Source organism: Oncorhynchus nerka, linkage group LG24, assembly GCF_034236695.1.
Source record: "Oncorhynchus nerka isolate Pitt River linkage group LG24, Oner_Uvic_2.0, whole genome shotgun sequence".
Lineage (NCBI taxonomy): Eukaryota > Metazoa > Chordata > Actinopteri > Salmoniformes > Salmonidae > Oncorhynchus > Oncorhynchus nerka.
Window position 1 is genome coordinate 63,577,093 of NC_088419.1, and position 23,423 is coordinate 63,600,515.

Sequence of the window (23,423 nt, forward strand, 5' to 3'; positions counted from 1 at the left end):
AAACATAGCACATCACAAATATATTTTCTATTTATGTTTTTTTTTATTTTTGTAAATAAAACAAAAACAAAAATAAGAAATAAAAATCACTACAAATGTAGGCTACTACAACCAGAGACTACAATTTAATTGTGGCCAGCTGTGACCACGGGATGCTGACGTGGCGGTAAATCAGAGAGGAACAGGCAAATATTTGATTGAATCTTCGGTAATTCCAAAATAATCCAACAAAGATACTGTATATAACGACGAGAGAGTCTTGTGTAGTCATCCCAAAGGCTTATTGTGGACAGTATTTTGACGGGAGTAAACTCTCGCTTCGCCTCATCCTCCCTTTTTATATTGCACCTCTAGCAGTCGATAGCGCACCTCCGGCGCGCTATCGACTGTGTCTCAAAAGCATGCTCGTGCGGCAGGGTCGATTTCCGCGTTTATAAACCCAGGGTCGTTACACTACTCCCTCCTTTCAAAGAGCGCGTCCTCGCGCTAGTTTGCGACTCTACGTTTTACAGGAACGCGCTCACCGGCCAAGCACACGCACTGTCGTGGATGCAAGGTCCGATCCCACTTCTGACACCAGTGTAATGAAACCGGCAGGGAGCAGGTCACGAACCCTCGACCTTCTAGCCCGAGGTCCGGCGCGCTATCGACTGTGCCGCAAAAGCATGCTCGTGCATGCCCCGGCCAAAACCGTTCTTATTATACCTCAGTGGATCCAACTCATCCAACAGCCACAGAGTTTCTAATACTGTACTGTCTTTGACTCAGCTGCTCAACCTTTTCCGGGTCAAGGTTTTCACGTACTACCAAAATAAGAATCCATATTGAAATCCGGGTGCATCATTGGATAAAATAGCAAAAAGTGAATTATATCGAGCATTACTAATTCCTATTTCAGATAAAGGTACAGCAATTAACAATTCAATATACATCGCTTTTTACAACGTTTCTAATTCTGAAGAATGACTTTTACAATTAAATATTCACATTTGAACCGGAAATGATAATTTAACCCAGAAAGGCTTATGAAATGCTTGGCTCCTAAATTTAGTTTTCTATCGGCTTTTTATAAATACATAGCGAGCTAGCTAGCTAACATTATTGGCATAACTAACAAGCTGGTTAGACAAAGTTAGTGGCACTAACAACATATGAACAATGTCACGCTTTAAAAGAGGTGCCAAAGTGGATTCTAGAGCAGGATTTAGAACAGAAAAAGAGGAACCGGGTGCTGTCCCTTATGGATTGTTGAAATCCGCCAGAAAAAGCGGGCAGCTCAATTTGTCTGGGCGAGGGCTGACTGAAGGTAACTGTCAGGGAAGAAAGACTGCCTATTTATCATGATGACACATCATGAGATGGGTATGGTGTTGATTGGTTGGTTGAATGATTGATGACCACTTGAATGAATGCATGTAACGTTATGCTAATGCTAACCATTTTACCACTATTCTGCACTTAGTCCCACAAAGTGTCTGGAGACTGAACTTAGACACACCTGAGGAGGCCAAACAGAACTTGTCCTTTGGGGCAGATGATCGCTGGTGGGACCAGACAGATCTGACCAAGCTGCTTCTCTCTTCAAACAAGCTGGAAGCTCTGTCAGAGGATGTCAAGCTGTTGCCAGCCCTTACTGTTTTGGATGTGGGTATTGTTTTTTTCTGAGGTGTTTTGTGTTGCCTGATTTAAGAAGTGATCGACTAGGCCCTTTCAAAGCTTGAATGGAAGGTCTATGCTCCCAAGATTTATAGGAGAAACTACTTTGACAAGTTTGATGTTTACGATGACCCTCTGACATTCTGTCTTGTCTTTCCACTTTCCCAAGGTCCATGATAATCAGCTTACCTCATTACCCACATCTATTGGAGAGTTGCAACATCTTCAGAAACTCAGTCTGAGGTATGTGAGGATTTTGTCAACTAAAGTTACTCAACAAATGAGAAATGCACACCAGGAATCACTTCCATTATAAAGAAAGAAGAGGTCTCCTCTATATACTGACGTTCTGCTGAAATGCTGTCCGTTACCTGGATGGGTATAATTTGTGGAACATTCCAACAGGAATCTGTTCCAAAAACTTTGTAAAGTACAAGGTTGCTAACAAACCATGCATACAAAGTAACATGATCAATTCACCTAGCGAACTAGCTGCCGAATAGGCATCAACTCACCACGTAGCTTATTTTTAATGTTTGTCCATAGGTTACCAGAGTGAGGACAGACATTTTTCAGAATAAACATGGCGAGTGAAAAACGTAATTAAATAGCCCACTCCCTACCCGGTATCTTATTCTGCCGCTATACATTTTATTTGTCACATGCGCCGAGTACAACAGGTGTAGACCTTACAGTGAAATGCTTACTTACTTACAAGCCCTAAACCAACAGTGCAGTTTTATGAAAATACCCCCCCCCCCCCCCATATTTGTATTTATTTTTTATTAAGAGATAAGAATAGCAAATCATTAAAGAGCAGCAGTAAATAACAATAGCGAGGCTATATACATGGGATACCGGTATGGAGTCAATGTGCGGGGGCACCGGTGTCGAGGTGATATGTACATGTAGGTAGAGTTATTAAAGTGACTATGCATAGATAGTAACTGAGAGTAGCAGCATAGAAGGGGGGCAATGCAAATAGTCTGGGTAGCCATTTGATTAGCTGTTCAGGAGTCTTATGGCTTGGGGGTAGAAGCTGTTTAGAAGCCTCTTGGACCTAGACTTGGCACTACGGTACCGCTTGCTGTGCGGTAGCAGAGAGAACAGTCTACGACTAGGGTGGCTGGAGTCTTTGACAGTTTTTAGTGCCTTCCTCTGACACTACCTGGTATAAAGTTCCTGCAAGGCAGGAAGCTTAGCCCCAGTGATGTACTGGGCCGTGCGCACTACCCTTTGTAGTGCCTTGCGTTTGGAGGCCGAGCAGTTGCCATACCAGGTAGTGATGCAACCCGTCAGGATGCTCTCGATGGTGCAGCTGTAAAACCTTTTGAGGATCTGAGGACCCAAATATTTTCAGTCTCCTGAAGGGGGATTGGTTTTGTCGTGCCCTCTTCACGTCTGTCTAGGTGTGCTTGGACTATGTTCGTTTGTTGGTGATGTGGACGGCAAGGAACTTGAAGCTCTCAACCTGCTCCACTACAGCCGCATTGATGAGAATGGGGGCGTGCTCAGTCCTCCTTTTCTTGTAGTCCACATTCATCTCCTTTGACTTGCTCACATTTAGAGAGAGTTTGTTGTCCTTGCACCACACGGTCAGGTCTCTGATCTCCTCCCTACCACTGTTGTGTCATCAGCAAACTTAATGATGGTGTTGGAGTTGTGCCTGGCCGTGCAGTCATGAGTGAACAGGGAGTACAGGAGGGGACAGAGCACGCACCCCTGAGGGGGCCCCTGTGTTGAGGATCAGCGTGGCGGATGTGTTGTTACCTACCCTTACCACCTGGGGACGTCCCATCAGGAAGTCCAGGATCCAGTTTCAGAGGGAGGGGTTTAGTGCTGGAGTCCTTAGCTTAGTGATGAGCTTTGAGGGCACAATTTTTTTATGCGTTATTTGTTGGCAACCTTGTTATTTACAATGTTTTTGGAATAGATTCCTGTTGGAATGTTCCACAAATTATACCCACCCCCATTACCTCTCTGTTGCAGTCACAATAAACTGAAAGAATTTCCGGAGGAGATATGGAGTCTGAAGAACCTCACCTGTCTCCAGCTGCAGCAGAATCTACTGGAGCACCTGCCAGAGGGAGTGGGATTGCTCACTAACCTGGATGATTTCGTAAGTTCAGAACTGGCAATGAAACACTACTAAAATGTGTCCGTGTAACAAAGTGATTATCTTAGATTAACTCTTGGATGATCTCGCTGACTTGTTTTTGTATTGTTGGTGGAAGGATCTTTCCAACAACCAGCTAACTGCCGTCCCTGACAGTCTGGGCAACTTGAACCATCTGGTGAAGCTGAACCTCTCCCACAACAAGCTGAAGAGCCTCCCCTCAGGAATCAGTGTCATGAAAAGTAAGACGGAAATGGCAGCATATGTTTTGGTTTGTGTGTTTAGTTTTTGTATGTACTGCCTACCTGTTAGAAATGGATGCATCCACTGTTATATTCTTGACATGAACATGGCTGAAGCATAACATCCTGTATGAACGCCTCCACAGATTTGAGACTGCTGGACTGCACACACAATCAGCTTGAGAGCATACCTCCTGTCTTGTCTCAAATGGCGTCTTTAGAGCAGCTCTATCTGAGACACAACAAACTGCGCTTTCTTCCTGAACTGCCCTCTTCAAGGCTCAAGGTAAGGACACTGATGATTTCCTTTGAGAAGGAACGTTTGAGTCTCAATGAGATCATCTGTATGAATGATTTGTAAACAAGTGCCCTATGCAAACTCTGACAGCTTTCTATCACATGTCTGGTAGGAGCTGCATGTTGGTAATAACCAGATTGAGGTGCTGGAGGCAGAGCACCTGAAACACCTGAACACTCTGAGTGTATTGGAGCTGAGGGACAACAAGGTGAAGACTCTCCCTGAGGAAATCAAACTACTCCAAGGCCTGGAGCGCCTAGACCTAGTCAACAATGACATCAGCAGGTAGGTTTGCCTGATCAGATCTCCCCTGGTCTCTCCTCCGTGGTTACTGTACTTGGTCCACCTCACAGGTCGTGTGCTGTTATTCTTAACTCATTTGTTTATTATTTAGTTGATTTAGCCTCTTTCATCAGTGCATATAACAGATTTATACACAGCACAAATATAAACCAATTAAATAAGAACAAAGCTCACAAGTCAAAACACCCCAAAATGTCCTGTGTAGTGTTTAGCTCCCTGGATATCTTATGGCTGTGCTACTGCATTTCTCCCTTGTATGCATGAGCCAGTCTGCCAGCTGCCCTTGCCCTCCTGCCCAAGCTGAAGATCCTGACTCTAGAGGGCAACCCTCTGAGAGGCATCCGCAGAGACCTCTTGACTGTGAGTTAGTTAGGACGACATCCCATTACCTTCTGGAAGCTACTACAGTTTCACCACTACAGTAGAACCTCACTGTAGAGTTGCAATGTAGCCAATTTTATTTTTATTTTTTACCTTTTTATTTAATTTATTTAACTAGGCAAGTCAGTTCTGTGATAGGATATGACTTTTGTGTCCTTCACAGAAAGGAACCAATGAATTGCTGAAGTACTTGAGGGGTCGAATAAAAGGTACAATGATGTTTGTCTTTTTCTGTCTATGCAGAAGGTTCTCGTATTCAGTGAATAGACCCTTTTATTTACTTTGCAAGGTTTTGTGGAAAGGCTGCCGTTGATATACCAGACTGTCTCATATCATTGGACTGACATTTTCATTTGGATCTGTAGAGGATTCAGATGGCAAAGGAGATGAGCCTGACACTGCCATGACTCTGCCCAGTCAGGCGAAGATCAACGTGCACACCATTAAAACACGGAAGACATTGGACTACAGGTGTGTGTCAACTATTATTTTTGTGCCGTGTTTGAAGCTCAGTTAAGACATTCTGGGAAAGTTTAAAAACTCAAACGTTCTACCACAAAATGATATTGCATTGCCACAGCATGAGGGTAGTTGTGATGTAGTGAAGTGTTGTCAGTAAACTGTTGCTTTGTGTGTGACCCTGGTTCCAGTGAGAAGCAGATGGCATGTGTTCCTGATGATGTGTTTGATGCTGTGGGAAGTGAGCCTGTTGCCAGTGTCAACTTCAGCAAGAACCAGCTGGCTGCAGTACCTCCCAGGTACCTTGCTTGTAATCACTGACTTCACACCACAGTCTGGGCCTATGGAGGAAAAACCCTCAGTGTGAGAAGAATCACACCACTCCTAAAAGTCACCACAAAGCCATTGATAGAGAATGTCAGATACAGTAGGACTGTTGTGGTGATAATGTTGGATGAGTTTGAATGAGTCTCTGCTTGGTCCTCAGGGTTGTGGAGTTGAAGGACTCTGTTTCTGACATCAACCTGGGGTTTAACAAGCTGACCAGCCTCCCCTTGGAGTTTTGCATGCTGCAGCAGCTGGCACACATAGACCTCAGGTACATAAACTGACAATCAGCCTCCACAGCACATCTGTCAGCTCTACAGCTCAAATACCAGAAGGCCTTGTCTTTCCAAATAAAAGTAGCGTTTGTGTTGCGGAGGTCAGTGAAACGAGAGGCTCAACCTTTTTTAGACTCCGAGGTGTTTCTGGTGGGAGCATTGTTTTTAACCCGGTCTAAAATTGGTACATTTGCTTAAGATGGTGCATGTGAGACATTTGTAATATGCAGTTTATTTTGGCTTTTCCCTCAGAAACAATCTTTTGACATCTCTACCAATGGAAATTGAGGCCCTAATGAAACTGCGGAGCATCACACTGTCATTCAACAGGTAAGCACTCTGGTCTTAAAGGAATGTAGTCATCGTGCTGTACACAGATGATTGGTAAAAACGGATTCAAATTCATGTCATATTTTGACAGGTTTAAGTTGTTCCCAGAGGTGCTGTACCGGGTTCCTAGCCTGGAGACCATTCTTATCAGTAATAACCAAGTGGGAGCCATTAACCCACTGCAGCTCAAAGCTCTGGACAAGCTGTCCACTCTGGACCTGCAGAACAATGACATCATGCAGGTGCCACCTGAACTGGGCAACTGTACGAGCCTGAGGTAGGGACCGGGATGTGACAGACACTGTGTTTAGGGGACGATATATGATGTGACGAAGATATAACTGGACAGGATTTCAAAAAGCGTGGTCATATCTGGTTTTATTTAGATAGGGGTGGAAGCTGCAGGAACTGTGCTATTTGTGTCAGGTATGGTGTTGAATAGCAATCAGAAAAGGTATATGCGCTAGGGCATCCAACTCAGTGATCCATATAGTTGTGATTTTGCTCCGAGCTGTTGTTGTAAAGAGGGAAGTATGTGTTTGTATATCAATATTTGAAGCTGGTCTCACTGATTCTCTCGTCTTTCCTTTAGAGCCCTCATGCTGGATGGAAATCCTTTCCGCAACCCCAGAGCAGCCATTGTATCCAGAGGAACTGATGCTGTCCTGGAGTACCTACGAAGCAGGATCCCTACATAGTCAACTGCATTAAAGCCAAATGAGATACAACACACACAACTACAACACACCAAATGAGAAAGTACCATTTTATGATTAATCAGTGTTTGTTTTTGGCTTGAAACTAACTGCCATTATTCTGTGAAAGTGTTCATGACATTCGAGCCTGATGATTTGAAGTGTACTTTCTCTTGTTTGATCTAAGATATAAAGTTTGAATGATTACTACTGGGAGACTGCTGTAACAATGTTTACAAGATCTTCTACCAATGGCAATATTTGAATTGCATTCCAAGCTGAAAAGCCTGTCTTAGTGTGGTTTCTTTTTCTCAATATATGGAAAAACAATAGCAATTCCACTAAGCTTATTCTTTAGGAAAGTTTTGCATTCAATGTTTAACATAATGTATGGCAATTGCAAGATAATCTGACACTTCTACTGATTTGGCCTTGGCCTGTTTGATACTCTGATCCAAACGAGACATTTTAAAATGTTATATCATTCTCAAGAATTTATTTGTAATGACATTGAGATATGTTGTTACACTATCTAATAGCCTGAAAAAAAAACATCTGTGTTCTTCAGTCGCTTTTTATGTGTGACAGAAGAACTTGCATGCACTCTCATTGTATTCATGAAAACTGAGTAAGACCATTGAACCATGTCTGTTTCAATGACTCCAACAACAATAATGATTGAATTCCAACCACATTAAATGTGTACAAGGCAGATGTGTTTGGTGCTTTGATCCTTTGTTATAGTCTTTAATAAATACACAGTATGATACTGGTTAGAAAAATAATATTTGTATGTGGCAAAACACCACCTAGTCATTGAAAATCAAGTGTGCTAGATGGCAGTAAGATACCAGACTTACCATGAAATATTCAATTTTAGTCATTTAGCAGATGCTGTTATCAAGAGTGACAAATTAACTTCCTAATTTAGGGGAAGAAAATACTGGTTTTGATGGGATTGTATAAAGACCACAGAGGACCATGAAAAATAACAAGTGACATTTTTATTATTTGTACAATATACTTTTATACATTATTCAAAACACTTCTTAAATACTGAAAAATTGTACTTCCAAAGCCGAAAATGGCTCTGTATTTGCTGCACAGCATTTTTCGTTCAATTTTATAATCTTTTTTTAATAAAAATGTATCTTAAATATGTACAGATAGCATCTGCGAAATGCAATCTAAACACACAATATATACTTTACCAATTACATTTCTTTGTGTTAATACAGAAATAAAACTGGAAGGATTAAACTTGCATGTGCAAATAAATAGTATAATAAATTATCACTAAATTTGTCCAACTAAACAGAATAATTCTCTTTCAATAGTTAAAATTACTTTTTGCACAAAAAATGAAGCAGCATTCAAGTCCAGTGAGTCTTCATACTGCAGAAGCTTGGAGTACATTCACAATCTATGAATAAATTATCTCAATGTGTTTTCATTCACAATTATTTACATCAATACTGCAATTTGACTGAATATTACCATATATTCACTTTTTATATTTAATTGTATTTTAAACACATACAAAAATGACTATTTTTATATTCATATACATATATATAATATTTGTATAACACAAATTCACAATTACTGTAGAAATACATTTGATAGTAGAGCTTTTCTTCAAGTCGTAAGATCTTCATCCATACTCTTTCATTGTCCTTATAAAATCTCGCAAATTGAGCAAAGCTATATATTTGAGCAAAGGTATATCAATATATTCCGAATAATTACCTGAAAACATTTAGTAAAAATAATTATATTATCAAACTTTCTGGAACAATATCTTGAATATTTGAACTCATAATTGACTGGATACCGAAGTACCACTTACCAGCTTAGCTTGGCACAAATTCAACCAGGGTCCTTCCATAGAGTTATAGGTGCTTAGTTTTTCTCAAGAATGTCACATTTGATGCTACATTTGACAAAAATGTTATGAAAAATTGTCAGGGCTCATAAGGAATATGTTTTTGTTTGGGATAAAATGGCACCAATTTTGACAATATAATAATCTCATTGGTTTGCAAAAAGAGAGAAATCTCTTTAGAAGAGAGACCCTAAAATCTATTTCAAAACGCAGAATGTATCCCAAAAACGTATTCAAAGACCATGCTGTAACATCAGAGGTTAAAATGAACATCCATCCAGAAATGTAACAGGGTGAAATGCTTATTCTGGGCAGTGGCATTGTTGAGAAAAAAAAACATCATAGTTCTCGCATTAATACTTCTCCAATGATGCGTACTCATAATAAACTGAGCTTGAAATGTTCAAAAAAGTCATTGGTGTTCCACAGAGTGGTGCTGAAAAGCTAAGCAATATTACTCACACCACTTCAAATCAGTGCGAACAAAACCACTCAAAGGTTTTTTATAGAAACACAAACAGATGAGAAACGATGTTACAATTGTGCTTAAGTGCACAAACAATGGATTTTTCTGTACATGAATGTGGGGGTATGTATACATTACATACTCCTTGGCACAATTATGAGAAACCACATAATATAGCCAGCAGATGGCCCTCTAGGGTAGTCTTGTCATGTTGGGATAGAATATTGCTTCTACTTTAATTTTGCCCATGTGTGTAAACATATACATATACATTATTGAACATTGAGCACCTACAAACATTCTAGTTCACAGAATGCAGAGACTGGTTGGGTACAGAGAGCAACATAGTTTTAAAACAATTCAATAAACCGGTGGGAAAAGCTATAATAAAACATAAAAGAGCAGTTTATAAGTTGGCCCTGTATTAAGATTGGAGACAAGTGCGATTTCCTTCTTCTGTAACAAAAAAAATAATATTTTCAGTACCATTCACCTCTCTACTGTTCATGTCTTTATTGTAAATGAAAATATTTACACAAGGCATATACAAAGTTGAGGCAGTGTTTATGGTGAATGTAATTTCTAAAGAGCTAGTGTGTTTTCATGCTCTGAGATTAAAATGAGAAGCTACAATGAAAAAGGTACAAAATAAAAGGCAATATAAATAAGCAAAAACTTCTAAATAAAAACAAAGTTCAAATAAAAATAAAAATAAATAACATGAAATTACTCCAACCTACATTACTCCAACCTACATTACTCCAACCTACAACCTGAATGAGAAAAATGACTTTCATTCACATCAACTCAGAATATACATTTCCTGTTTACACAAAATTCATAGATAGGTTATAAGATATGTATCCTATAGTACATTTGGCACTAGTATTTGCCATTGGTCCAGCAATTGGCAAATGTCTCTGTTCATAGATAAAAATCAGTTGTACACATTTCCACAAACCGTTTGGGCAAGAAGCAATGGTGTTATAAAAAATATTTAAATTGTGCTCTCCCTCAAGATTACCAAGTCCACAGGTTTCTGGAAATTCTTCAGAAGAGAGACAGCAGTTTCATGTTCCATGTGTAAAAAACTATGTCCATTGCCCTGCAATGCAAAAATGAAGCAGAAGGTGAACAGAGTGAAGGGGGTGAGGAGGGGCAGGGCGGGGCAGCACGGAGAGGACTGGAACAGTCCTAGCTCAGGAGATAGAAACACAACACTGTCAAGGAAAAGGAGAGGAGAGGAAGAGCAGAGAGATGCACACAGGAAGAGAAGGAGGTCATGCTGTAAAGGAGAGAAGGAGGAGAGAAGCTGGTCTTTAGAGGTCTGTCCTTCAGCTAACACTTGTATCTGTGGAGAGAGTAGAGAAGTGCCTGCTTCTGCAGGCTACGGGTGGGCGAGGAGCAAGGGGCGAGGGGAAAGGGGCGAGGGCTTCTACTAGCACACATTTAAAGCGACACAGATATAACAGACATGCCAATAACTGTAGAGACTATTGCAATCCCATTAAGTTGTATTGGCGCAGAGAGCCTGGCTTGTTCATGTAGGCTTCACTGACATGGGTTTGGATTTATGACTGACAAATATAGCCTGAACAGTAGCTTCACATGGACCAGGGATCTGACAATCTACAGGGGTACAGTGCCCTCTCTGCACTATGGTAAACACTTACTTTGACAGCTTCATCCCTATGTACTGTATGTGTGATGGTGATTACCCTTTTAGAGTAACAGCCCTCTACCTAAGCTAAATACACCACCACATCATAGTGTGCAATTTGTTTCTTATCACATTGGGTAGAAGAACTCTGATGCTCATCCTAAAATGTTTACTCCTAAAGTATTTTTCGAGAAGAGATTGGAGTATCTGATATTACTGAAATAGAGGAAGAGACCAGATTCAATCTTTGCTGCAAAGTTGGAAAGATGGAGAGGACAGTTGAGAAAAAAATAGCAGAAAATGCTCCAGGGGTTTCAAGGTTATCAAAAAAGTTGAGATCATTACATTGCTGGTCGATACTATATATAAAACATCACATTAGGAATCCTATATATCAGCAAAGTTACTTACTTGTATGTTATCCACTTACATTTTTCAGTCTGTTTCTATGGGCCTTTATTAGGATACATACAGTATAAGCACTATTAGTGGAAGACCTGACTGAGGGACAAGTAAAGCATGTTGGAGGTAGGACAGAGGTCAAAACAGAGGACCATGCTCACTTGGTAGACACATGTACGTCCAGCACAAAATGCCACATGCAAAGCCTCTACTGGCAATGTGGCGGAAGGAGGATGCGCTCTCACAGACTCAGAGGACAATGATGATCGATGCGGTGATGAAGAACATGGTTACCTTCAGTATTTTGTCTCCAGGCAGAAGCAGGTTGGAGGCCGGTCCATCAGGCTGTACCCTAGTAACAAAGATACCCTATAAGTCAAAAGTGATATGAGGTTAGGAACCACATGGTGAAGATGGTTTAGAATCTTTGCCTTTCAAACTGGGTGTTTGGCGCTTTTTTTGTGTTTCCTCGAACTCAAGTTCTGTGCATGATTTTGATGAAGTCATTGTCAACATTAACTTTATAGGTTTAGCTGGACTGTAAAAAGCAGACAACTATCGTAAGGATCTGTCACAAGATCAAAAATGGAAGTGTTCTCTGAGTGTGCTCTGTTTGTTAAACTCAAGAACTACATGTACTTACATGGCATTTACATCTAACTTTAATGAAAAGATATCAACAGTACTAAAACAGATACGATAAAAAAGTATATATTTGTCCAGCTATTTACAAAGTTATGGACACTGTGGGGGAGGTTTTTTCATTTAATGTTTCCAAAAAATGTCTAATCAAGGCAGAGATTATAAATATACCAATCTTTGCATGCGTTTAAACCATATGAAGATGACCATAATACCATATGAAGATGCTTATTCAACACAGTTACACAGTTAATCCTCACTTGAAGCCCGAATAACGTTACTAACATCTAATGACTCATGTATTACATCAGGGACTCCTTGAGGCATCACAGGAAAGCAGGCCCTCAGAAGATTCCCTCTGTAATCAGCATGCACCACCTTTCAGTGGGGTGCTAAGATGGGGGATGATATGCATACAAAATATACAACACATTCAATGGCTATAACAAGGTGTAGAAAATTGAATTTGAATTCTATTTCTATGGCTTACAATACTTTCCACCCTGCAAATATAATGTCAAGGAGAAGAAACTAGGGACTGGATTCGCGGAAGGTCCACGTTATGCTCAATTGATATTTAAAGGCAATGTTCCCGCCACTACATTCACGGTAAACGCTGCATGTCATCTAAATCGGAAATGACCTTTACATTTTTACGTGGATCTTCCACGATACTTCTGCGATAAGGATTTAATCCAGCCCTAGGCTTTGATGTTTCAAAACGACAAGGGAAAAACAGCAACAACATTTGAACTGATTTAGAAATTGTTTAAATGCAAAGCTATGGACATTTTTCTCACTGCATCCTTTCTTTGCGGTTACCATGGTAACAAGACAGTATTGAACTATTGGGCATTTGCCAACCGTACGTCTACATTACGATTCATTGCCACAAAACATGTGGAGTCTTTTCTTGATTCTTGCTCATTATTGGCATATAATAAAAAGGTTCAAAGTTAACCAAGTAAACTGCAGCACTGTAGTAGCACCTGTTACCATGGAAACTCTGAAGCGAGACATACAGTGCTGTGCAGTGGTTATTCAAACAGCTTAAGGAACAGCCTACAGCAGAGAAAAATGGAACATGTTCCTATGGCACAGGCTGCACAGTATCAGACCCCCAACAGAGAACATTTAGCTGCTTTAATCTTACCATGTCAGAAGGCTTGAAGGGGTTCCCTTGGCCACTGATTCCTCCTGAGATGCTGAACCCTAAGCCTGGATTCTTCTCTATCCGCACACAGAACTGCCAAACGACACAAAAACTTCATATTGCCAAAAATATAAATTTGATATTGTATTACGATACAATTATGTGGTGCAAATCTCTCCTCTCTATATACCGGTAGCCAGAATATAGGCCTCTCAGAGATCTGTTGTCGACCAGATTGAGAGAGGGAAAGGAAGAGAGAGAGAATGAGAGTGAAAGGATGCCTAAGAGGAAGAGGGTGAGAGAGAAGTACAAAGAGACAAACACAGATGGAGGGACAAGCACAGAGACAAACAAAGAGATGGAAGTGGAGCGAGGGAGTGATGGCCAACCTGCTCCTGGAAGCCGTCCATGCTTTTCTGGCCTTTGGTCTGGATGAGACAGCGTGCGCTCTGGGGCCGGGGACTGGTGGTGGTGGCCATGGGCAGAGGAGACTGGTACTGTTGAATGGAGATCTTGTTGATGGCGCCCTCGTACTGCTGGTCCCGCACCGAGCGGTGTGGGGGTGTGGCCGACGCGGATGTCACTATCATTGTCTGTGATTGGTGGGGGTGGTGGCCGCCTGCCTGTGGGTAATTCAACCCGTTAGGCAAAGAGTCAGGAAGCTGCAAAGATGCAAACGTCACGTCTTACAAAATGGCGGATAACAGACAGATGAGGTGCAGCATGCTTCAGCCCCTATCTCTGTTAGTTTGGTTTTCTTCAAGCCTGAATGACCATATAGAGGCTTTCCTGCAAACCCTATCATCCTACATGATACTCTTAGAAAAAAGTGCTATTTAGAACCTAAAAGGGTTCTTCGGCTGTCCCCATATCAGAACCCTTTTTGGTTCCATGTAGAACCCTTTCCAAGGTAGTTCTACCTGAAACCAAAAAGGGTTCTAACTGGAACCAAAAAGGGTTCTCCTATGGGGACAGCCGAAGAACCCTTCTGGAACCCTTTTATCTAAGAGTGTTACAAGTAATAAAACAGGATACACAACCCACAGTTCTCTCTGTGCATTAATATTTCATAGGAAGTCCCTGGTCTACCTTTCTCATTATTGTTGCACAGACACTGATGGCTAGATTGTGACCACAATTAAATGACAGCCAAACTAACTGAAAAACAGAGGTTGCCAGGGAGACCAAGCGAGAATGGAGCGCTGCTGGAATGATTCATGGTGCTTAGCAATTACTCCTGACATTTAACAACATTGACATAGCAATCACAGCTAAATAAAGGAGCCCATCTTAAAAGAACAGGTGGAGTAACCTTAAGAAGTACAACAGAGACAAGACCAGGGACCCTTTATGAAGCATTATGTGGTTATACTGTATGTCCTTGTAATGTCACCTTTGTTTAAAACAATGCATGTATGGGGGGTGTATTACGGTTTGACGTTAAATGTACTGGTAATGTCATAAATAAATACATGAATGAGCTACAAGCTCAATGTTTCAGTCAGCAAGCTGGGTGATAATGAGCACTATATCATCAGCGTAGTTTAGGCTCAAATTAACAGTGACATTACACCACATATCTAACACTCCAAACAGGCCTCTCTCTCTGGGTCCTTTGTCAGTGTAAAGCACAAACCTTTTTCATGATGTTTTCTGGGGGCACGTCTCTCCTGCCCAGTGAGTAGGGGGCCCACTGAGTGGTGGGAGAGACCACCTCCTGGCCGTTGTCTAATATATTGCTCTGTTGAGAAGGGGTCTGGAGAGGGAATAGGGTAAAGGAACAGGGTTCAGGGTATCACTATGGGGTTAACCTGCGTTTTCTGCCAAAAGGACTACAGTTTTACCAGAGATAAAGATCAATTGATTTACAGTGTTAATTATAAGGTTATAATCATTGATAATAATATTACTATTGACGGAGTACTGCAGCTAGTAAACCAGTGGGTGTCCTTGGATCAATCATGACCTTAACTTCTTTATAATAGTAAGCGCAAAGTCCTATGCGTATGAATATATTAGTTGGGTTATTTGCCTCCTGTCATTTTTCCACATACAATACTTTTTTGTTAAGAATAGATTGAAACAGGTGTAGAGATATTCTGAATGATGCTTTTGCTTTCAGAATGATATATTATCTAGGCACTAAAATACCTTGTACGAGAAAGATACAATCTCTGTGTTTTATTACAATGTGCTTGTCTATGTCCTGAAATGCATGGTGTCTATTCACTAGGCTCCATTGGATTGAGGCTACTGAGTGACACAGTAATACTTGCACAGAGGACGGCTGTAACCCGTAGAGCAGAGCAGACACCGTAGCTGACACACATATATTGCAGACATGCAACACACCGCAGACATTTTAAGATTTCAGACAACAGATAAAAGACAGCACTTGGCTTGAAGTTGAAATGGGAGGGATTGCCATGTCCGTCATTTTAAGGCTTGTTTCACCATTTGGCTGAGAAATGGTATAATACTCGGCTTCACTATGGATTCTATACTGATACTGTGATACATGAGGCTTAGCCCATCACATGTCATGGTGTATCTGTAGGCTAGTTTCTGTTTGATGTTGAAATATGGAATATAATAAAAAATATATATATATACGGCCATAGCATTTCAATATTTAAGGCAAGTGATAACAAATATTCACATTCTCCATTGGCAATTGTAGGTATTGGTAATATTGTGCTTCTTATGATAAATGTTATTTTTAAGTTTTTATCCTTACAAAACAGGACAAATGCAGTACACACTATCACATGAACGTTAAAGGGTTCAACTGCACTGAGACTGTTTCTGTGTTTTCTGGATCATACTCACATTGGGTAGAGGTAGCCACTGTGTTGTTTGGTTTTCATGCTTATTCGTGTTATTGTAAAAGTTTATTGTCATGCTTCTGCCGGCATGCGGTGCGGCATAGCCTCCAGAGTACAGCATGCCGAAGTTTACTGTGTTGTGCTTAAGGACAGCGCTCTGATTGGAGGGAAACAACCGCGTGACATGAGTAAATGGGTGAGCCACTGGGTAAACGGGATTGCACCAACACACATTGCGTAGCTGCAACAGATAAAGTGAGCTCGACAAACAGAACAACAACAGTACAGAGTTACTACAGTACCAGAACAAACACATTAAAAACACACTCATGGATACAGTACGATTACGTATACCATACAAGCAACAGTATGTACTTTTCTTTAAGAGATGTATAGCACTGAAGTACTTGCCTATATTATCAAGGGCCGATTTCCCGGACCCAGATTAAGCCTAGTCCTGGAGAGTTTTTTAGCTTAGAACCAGACTTAATCTAGTTAGGGAAACTCATCCAAATTGTTGTAGTACAGACAGATATACTTGTGTTGTTAAAGTATGATATCATACTAACAGTAATAGTAGAATGAAAATAAAAGAGAAAGAAGAGGAGAAAGGAGGTAAGAGGGGAAAACTTACCATGTTTGTGCTTCTTATCACAATCGACATAAGTGATTAACATACATATAGAGAAACATCAAGTGGGTCTGGTGCCACAACTGGCGCACATTGCTAAGCAGTAGACTGAACACGTTCATTAATACTGACAGTCATGCAGTCATGTGGTGTGTCAACAGAAGCGCCCATATAGATGTTACGTGAGCATGTAATAAACTGTGTTTAAGAAGTTGTCAGACTTACCCGGTCCAATCGTTTGGCCTCTATATGTCTAAGCAGCTGTTGCCTCCAGTCTACTGGCATCTTAGAGGACATATCATCAGGCTTATGCTGCAGCTGCATGGTGCGCATTTTCATCTCATCAAGGCTCTTTATATTCTCAGTGCACGTGCTCAGATTATAATCTGGAGGCATCTTCTCCAACAGTGCAGCCATTGTGGGTCTGGCAGACACAGGCCTGGCCTGGGACGCCCCAAACGTCTCTGTGCTGTAACTCCTGGCCGACAGGGGGCGTCGCTGCGTCAGGCTCTTTGTAGGGTAGCCCATGATAGGCTTCTTGGGCTCCTGGTAGGAGGAGTAGTCTTCCTCGTACCTGCCATTCCTCTTGTTGTACTGTTGGTCCTGCTGGGCCATGCTGGAACTGTTCTGTTGCTCCAGAATGCCTTTGAAGTGCTGCCGGCCGTAGTGGTCCGACATCTGCTGCATCTCCTGGGCCTCCTGAACCCTGCGGAACAGAGCCAGCTCTGTGGAGCTGACCAGGGAGTCAGCCCGCCTCAGGAATCCAGGTCGGGAGCGCTGACTAGGGATGGGGAAGGGTTGCTGCTGCTGGGGAGGCTGGTTCTCCTCGTTGACTGAGGGCTGAGAGTAGGAGAACATCTGGTCCATAGGAGGGTAACCCCGGTAGCCCCTGGGGCTCACCAGCTCTTTGGGCAGGGTCTTCCCTGGCTGGTTGACATACTCAGGGGTGTTGGGGAAGGGCGGAGGGGCCCTCCTCTCCTGCTGCTGATTCCTCATATCCATAGCCACCTGAGGGTTGAAGCTCTGGTCGAAGTGGTAGACCTTCTTGGGGATGGCAGGCTTCTGCTGCTGGCTATTTGTGCCGTAGGCGTCATCATCGTCCAGCATGGGGGCAGACTGGCTGCGGGACATGCTCTGTTCCATGGGGGCCGGCATGTCTGGACGGTCAACACTCCCATGGTTCTCTATGCTGGAGCTGTAGCTGTCCACGGGGATGCTGTACACCTTGTAGGAGCCCATGTCTATTTCATCAATGCTCTGGGACTTCTTGAACTTAGCCTTCACCTCCTTCATCATGGGAGAGAGGCGCTCAGAGCTCTTGCTCATCACCATGGCCCCAGAGCTTGGTCTAGTGGGTTTGGATTGGACATGTTGGTACATGCTGGATATGTTGGCCTGCTGGTTGCTGCGCCCCTGACCCTGCCCCGAGTTCCTGGAGTCTAGGTAACCCCATGTCCCTGTGGAGGGGAACGTCCCTGGCAGCTCCCCATGATGCATCTCCTGCTCAAAGTCCTTGCGGTCAGGGTTGGGGCTGTTGCCTGGGGAGCTCAGCTTTGAGGGGAAAGCTGTGCGGTCCTCGAAGGGGCTGGGCGTTCGTGTCCAGTTCTGCCATGGGTTGGGAGGGGGAGGCTGAGGCACTTCATTTTCTGGCGTGGTGCGGACATTATGGAATTGGTGGGAGGGGTGTGGGTGTTGGTGAGGGGCATCCTGCAGCTCCAGGGGGACGCCCACGATGCGCTCCTGCCTCATGAGGGGCCGGCGGCCCCCGTGGGAGGTGGAGGAGCTGCGGGACTTGGAGCCCAGCATGGGGTTACCACTGCTGCTACCACTGGGGGTCTCCAGAGGAGCCTCCTCAGACACGAAGCCTGTGTTGTCGTAGTGCGAGGTATCGTTCCACTGGTCAAAGGTGTCACTGAGGGGGCGTCGCTCACCACGCTGCTGCAGTGTGCTGGAGGGAGGGGTCTCTCTGGGGTCTCTCTGACTCAGTAGCGGCTTGGTTTCGATGGGTTTGGGGAACTGCTGGACCAGCCTGCAGAAAGAGCGTAAGCACAGGTATGACAGCGTATCATTTCATTAAGATGTACAGCACCAATCAAAAGTTTGGACACACATACTCACTCAACGGTTTTTCTTTATTTGTACTATTTTCTACATTGTAGAATAATAGTGAAGACATCAGAACTATGAAATAACATATATCATACAGTAACCAAAAAAAGTGTTAAACAAATCAAAATACATTTTAGATTTTAGATTCTTCAAAGTAACCACCCTTTGCCTTGATGACAGCGTTGCATACTCTTGGCATTCTCTCAACCAACTTCATGAGGAATGCTTTTCCAAAAGTCTTGAAGGAGTTCCCACACATGCTGAGCACTTGTTGGCTGCTTTTCCTTCACTCTGCGGTTCAACTCATCCAAAACCATCTCAATTGGGTTGAGGTCAGGTGATGCAGCACTCCATCACTCTCCTTCTGTCACGTTGGCATAAATGGTCGGAAGACAGGCGCAGGAATGCGTAATAGTTTTTTTTATTATACCCCAAATGACGGCGTGCCGTGTAAAGGCACAGGGACGAAGACCAAACAAACACTATACAAAACATAGAGTTGAAACCCAAACAAAAGAGCGAGGAGTACCTCGAATAAATAACACAAGCGCACAATGATTAACACACGGGACCCGTAATCATCTGCGCAATCCACAATGGCACGAAAGCCAAAACACACAGCACAGGTACTCACACAAACCAATGGGCAATGTAACAATAATCAATAGGACAATTGTAAACCAAGGACACACTTATACAATTACAAATCACTGGGAATAGGGGCCAGGTGTGCGTAATGAAAGTTCCGGAGGGATCCGTGACAGTATCCCCCCTGACGCGCTGCACAAGCAGCGCAATGCCACCGGCCTCGAGGACGATCACAGGAACGCAGTGCGGGTCGATCAGGACCCAATTGCAGCTGCCGAAGTTGTATCGTCGTCGGACGGGCTAGTTGCAACTGCCGAAGTTGTATCGTCGTCGGACGGGCTAGTTGCAACTGCCGAAGTTGTATCGTCGTCGGACGGGCTAGTTGCAACTGCCGAAGTTACGGCGGTTGTCGGAAGGACCATTCGCAGTGGCGTCTGACGGACCGGTTGTGGCGGTGTCGGACGGCCCAGTTGCAGCTGCTGAAATTGTGGCGGCGCCGGATGGACCAGTCACAGCGTCGTTGGATGGGCCATTCCCGCTGTCTCCCGTAATGGTCGATTATTCTGTCACGTTGGCATAAATGGTCGAGAGACAGGCGCAGGAACGCGTAATAGTTTTTTTATTATACCCCAAATTACGGAGTGCCGTTTAAAGCCACAGGGATGAAGCCCAAACAAACACTATACAAAACACAGGGTTGAAACCCGAACTAAAGAGCGAGGAGTACCTCGAATAAATAACACAAGCGCACAATGATATTACGAGACCCGTAATCATCTGCACAATCCACAATGGCACGAAAGACAAAACACACAGCACAGGTACTCACACGCACCAACGGACATTGTAATAATAATCGACAGGACAATGGTAAACCAAGGACACACGCAAGCAATTGGTCAAAAAGCTCTTACACTACCTGGAGGTGTGTTTTTGGTCATTGTCCTGTTGAAAAACAAATTATAGTCCCACTACGCACAAATCAGATGGGATGGCGTATTGCTTCAGAATGCTGTGGTAGCCATGCTGGTTAAGTGTGCCTTGAATTCTAAATAAATCACTGACAGTGTCGCGAGCAAAGCACCCCCACACCATCACACCTCCTCCTCCATGCTTCACGGTGGGAACCACACATCCAGAGATAATCCGTTCACTTACTCTGTGTCTCACAAAGACACGGCGGTTGAAACCAAAATGATTCAATTTAGACTCATCAGACCAAGACAGATTTCCACCAAATAAATTGCTTGTGTTTCTTGGCCCAAGCAAGTCTCCTCTTATTGGTGTCCTTTAGTAGTGGTTTCTTTGCAGCAATCGACCATGAAGGCCTGATTCACACAGTCTCCTCTGAACAATTGATGTTGAGATATGTCTGTTACTTGAACTCTGTGCAGCATTTATTTGGGCTGCAATCCGAGGTGCAGTTAACTCTAATGAACTTATCCTCTGCAGCAGAGGTAACTCTGGGTCTTCCTTTCCTGTGGTGGTCCTCATGAGAGCCAGTTTCATCATAGCACTTGATGGTTTTTGCGACTGCACTTGAAGAAACTTTCGGAATTAAAGTAATGGTGGACTGTCATTTCTCTTTTCTTATTTGAGCTGTTCTTGCCATAATATGGACTTGGTATTTTACCAAATAGGGCTATCTTCTCTATGTGTGAGTGAGTGAGTGAGTGAGTGAGTGAGTGAGTGAGTGAGTGAGTGAGTGAGTGAGTGAGTGAGTGAGTGAGAGAGAGAGAGAGAGAGAGAGGTGTGCTGTGCGGCGCTCTGTCAGTCTTATGGAGATGTATGTTAATGAAAGATTTAAAATAGCCTTGTTGCGCCACTCTCTCCCCTCACACAGCCTCTTGACAGCTGGAGTTCCAACCCTTGTTCACCCAGGTGCTCTACACAACATCCCTGTCTCAAGAAACAGACGGCTGGAATCGATGCCTGCTAAATGACATATTTACACAGTACAGAACAGTACTGGATGTGACCCAGCTAGCAAGCACTTATCATACCACAGGTGGCTGAGGCAGCACACCATGGTAGGCAAACTGACATCAGACCATTGTCGGCAAACAGACGATATAGGGCTATGCTGAGCCTCTGATTTTGCCGATGGAAGACCGATCATAGGTCACCGTAAGCTTGCTATCAGGCGTGTGTCTGTAGCTGGCCACTGGTTCTGTGTGAGGACTGTGGGTTGAAAGCCGGTGAGCCACTGCCCACCTGTTGGTCCAGTGTTGTTGAGGCACTCCTCCATCCTTCCCAGCAGCCTGCAGGGCGGCCACGTTGCCCGGGGGGTTAGAGGAGCCAGAAGAACCCTGGGATGGAGAGTAGTCCGAGTAGGTTGCTGACGAGCCACTGTTGTTCAGGCAATGCATCTTATCCGGATCTGATTCATCTGTAGACTCTGACAGGGAAGGGCGAGAGAAAAGCATTGACATGTCTCTGCTGTCATCTACCTGAACATTTCATTTGAATGGGGGCTTAAGGAGTTATCTTATTTTCAAAAGGTCACTGATCATGTTTCCACTTGAAATGTGGGTTAAAGCTGGGTCTCCAGGGGAGCAAAAGCTATTGTAGAGAATTGGATGCTGTTCTCCTCAATCCAACAGGGAGTCGTTATGTAATGGATTGCAATAAACATGGGCAATTCCACGTCAAATATTTTTGGTATCTCAGATAGTTCTGGCAATTCTCACATAGTTACTTCCTTGGGAGGAAGGATGTATAACATGCTTTTTACATTTGTATCAAAAAACTGTTTTTGTATAATGAATAATATTGCCATTTTATGCCATTTTATGCCCATCTTGGTGTCATTATACTCCTTATAGTGGTCTCTCTAATATGTAGTATGTCTTTATTCTGAAATACGCCTTTTGATGTGTATTTATTCAATGTGATAAAAAGTAATATTAGTATTTCTAAACTACCCTTTTTGATGAAGATTATTTTTGACATATTGTTTGTAAACATCTCTAATTTACATAGTGTGCTCTCTGGTACTTTTAATGATATGACCCATTTTATATACAGAAATTGACGTTATAGGTCAGTAACCAATCATAGCCCTCCTTTAGGATTGCACATTCAGCAAGTCACCAGCAGAGGGAGTTTGCATTTAATCTATTTTTCCATTCACGGTGTTGGTGGTGCTCATAAAATGTATCATACCTTCAGAATTAGCAGAGTCCACTCTAGAAATGTGATGTACTTGTAGAGTATATTGTCCCGAACAATCTGTCTTAAAATGAACACAATCTAAAAAGGGGCATTTTGAGGAATAAATCTTTTTAATGTTGAATAAATGAATGTGAATATTTGTATTTCAGAATAAAGACATACTACATATTAGAGAGACCACTATAAGGAGTATAATGACACCAAGATGTTGTATCATATATATCATTCCCGCTCCCGCTGAACCATATATCTGTATCATATATGGTTCACATATCATATGGTCTTACAGGAGGCATGTATAGGTCTATAAAGGGCATAAAATGGCCAATTCCATCATGATTTTCAGAAAAATCGTTTGTGATACAAATGTAAAAAGCATTTTAAACATTCTTCCTCCCAATTAATTTTCTATGTGAGAATTGCCAGAACAATCTGAGATACCAAAAATATTATTCCCGCTCCCGCTGGCGTGGAATCCCCCTTATGCTTTATACCGTACCTAATTAGAATACAAAACTCCCCAAGGACATTATATAATAATTGTGCATTGCAGGACTATGCTTTGTAATCTCACAGGAGGAAACAACCATGCAATTAGAAATAACAATAGCAAACACAGGGATTTTCACTGTAGAGTTTAGAAAGCTTGAGGCTTTTTCATGTCAGAATAGGATAAGAGCGGAGAGTGAGTGTATTTACTGATAGGGGTCAGCCTACCACCGATTGAGATATCAGCCCAAATGGCCTGCAGCAACTAGTCAATCAGCTTATGCTCTGGTTTATCAGTTTGAAAGTACGGCCCAAGA

At 42.7% G+C, this 23,423-nt stretch overlaps 2 protein-coding genes across 2 annotated transcripts in view; one reads left to right on the top strand and one right to left on the bottom strand.

The window, feature by feature from the left end:
• Positions 1–993: 993 nt before the first annotated feature.
• Positions 994–7,794, top strand: lrrc40 (leucine rich repeat containing 40). Its single transcript, XM_029632696.2, has 15 exons — positions 994–1,306; positions 1,463–1,644; positions 1,826–1,899; positions 3,646–3,775; positions 3,891–4,014; positions 4,161–4,300; positions 4,425–4,597; positions 4,885–4,975; positions 5,160–5,205; positions 5,362–5,467; positions 5,647–5,754; positions 5,943–6,053; positions 6,310–6,387; positions 6,479–6,664; positions 6,980–7,794. The coding sequence occupies exons 1-15, from the start codon at positions 1,159–1,161 to the stop codon at positions 7,083–7,085; spliced, it is 1,803 nt and encodes a 600-aa protein (XP_029488556.2). The 5' UTR covers positions 994–1,158; the 3' UTR covers positions 7,086–7,794.
• A 272-nt stretch (positions 7,795–8,066) lies between these two features.
• Positions 8,067–23,423, bottom strand: part of LOC115108735 (leucine-rich repeat-containing protein 7-like) — a 114,813-nt gene continuing 99,456 nt past the window's right edge. Inside the window, exons 21-28 of the mRNA XM_065009049.1 lie at positions 21,658–21,841; positions 16,972–18,775; positions 16,120–16,272; positions 14,927–15,046; positions 13,680–13,952; positions 13,291–13,383; positions 11,790–11,864; positions 8,067–10,538 (exon numbers count right to left, since the gene is read on the bottom strand). Of these exons, the coding sequence (XP_064865121.1) occupies positions 10,431–10,538; positions 11,790–11,864; positions 13,291–13,383; positions 13,680–13,952; positions 14,927–15,046; positions 16,120–16,272; positions 16,972–18,775; positions 21,658–21,841 (2,810 nt within the window). The 3' untranslated portion in view covers positions 8,067–10,430. The remainder of the gene's footprint in view (positions 10,539–11,789; positions 11,865–13,290; positions 13,384–13,679; positions 13,953–14,926; positions 15,047–16,119; positions 16,273–16,971; positions 18,776–21,657; positions 21,842–23,423) is intronic.

What these genes read in the sequence shown, in the direction of transcription:
- lrrc40 (XM_029632696.2), top strand. Translation starts at nt 1,159, where the DNA reads ATGTCACGCTTTAAAAGAGGTGCCAAAGTGGATTCTAGAGCAGGATTT. An exon ending in CTGGCACACATAGACCTCAG is followed by an intron (nt 6,054 to 6,309) that starts GTACATAAACTG and finishes CTTTTCCCTCAG; the next exon opens with AAACAATCTTTTGACATCTC. An exon ending in ATCACACTGTCATTCAACAG is followed by an intron (nt 6,388 to 6,478) that starts GTAAGCACTCTG and finishes ATATTTTGACAG; the next exon opens with GTTTAAGTTGTTCCCAGAGG.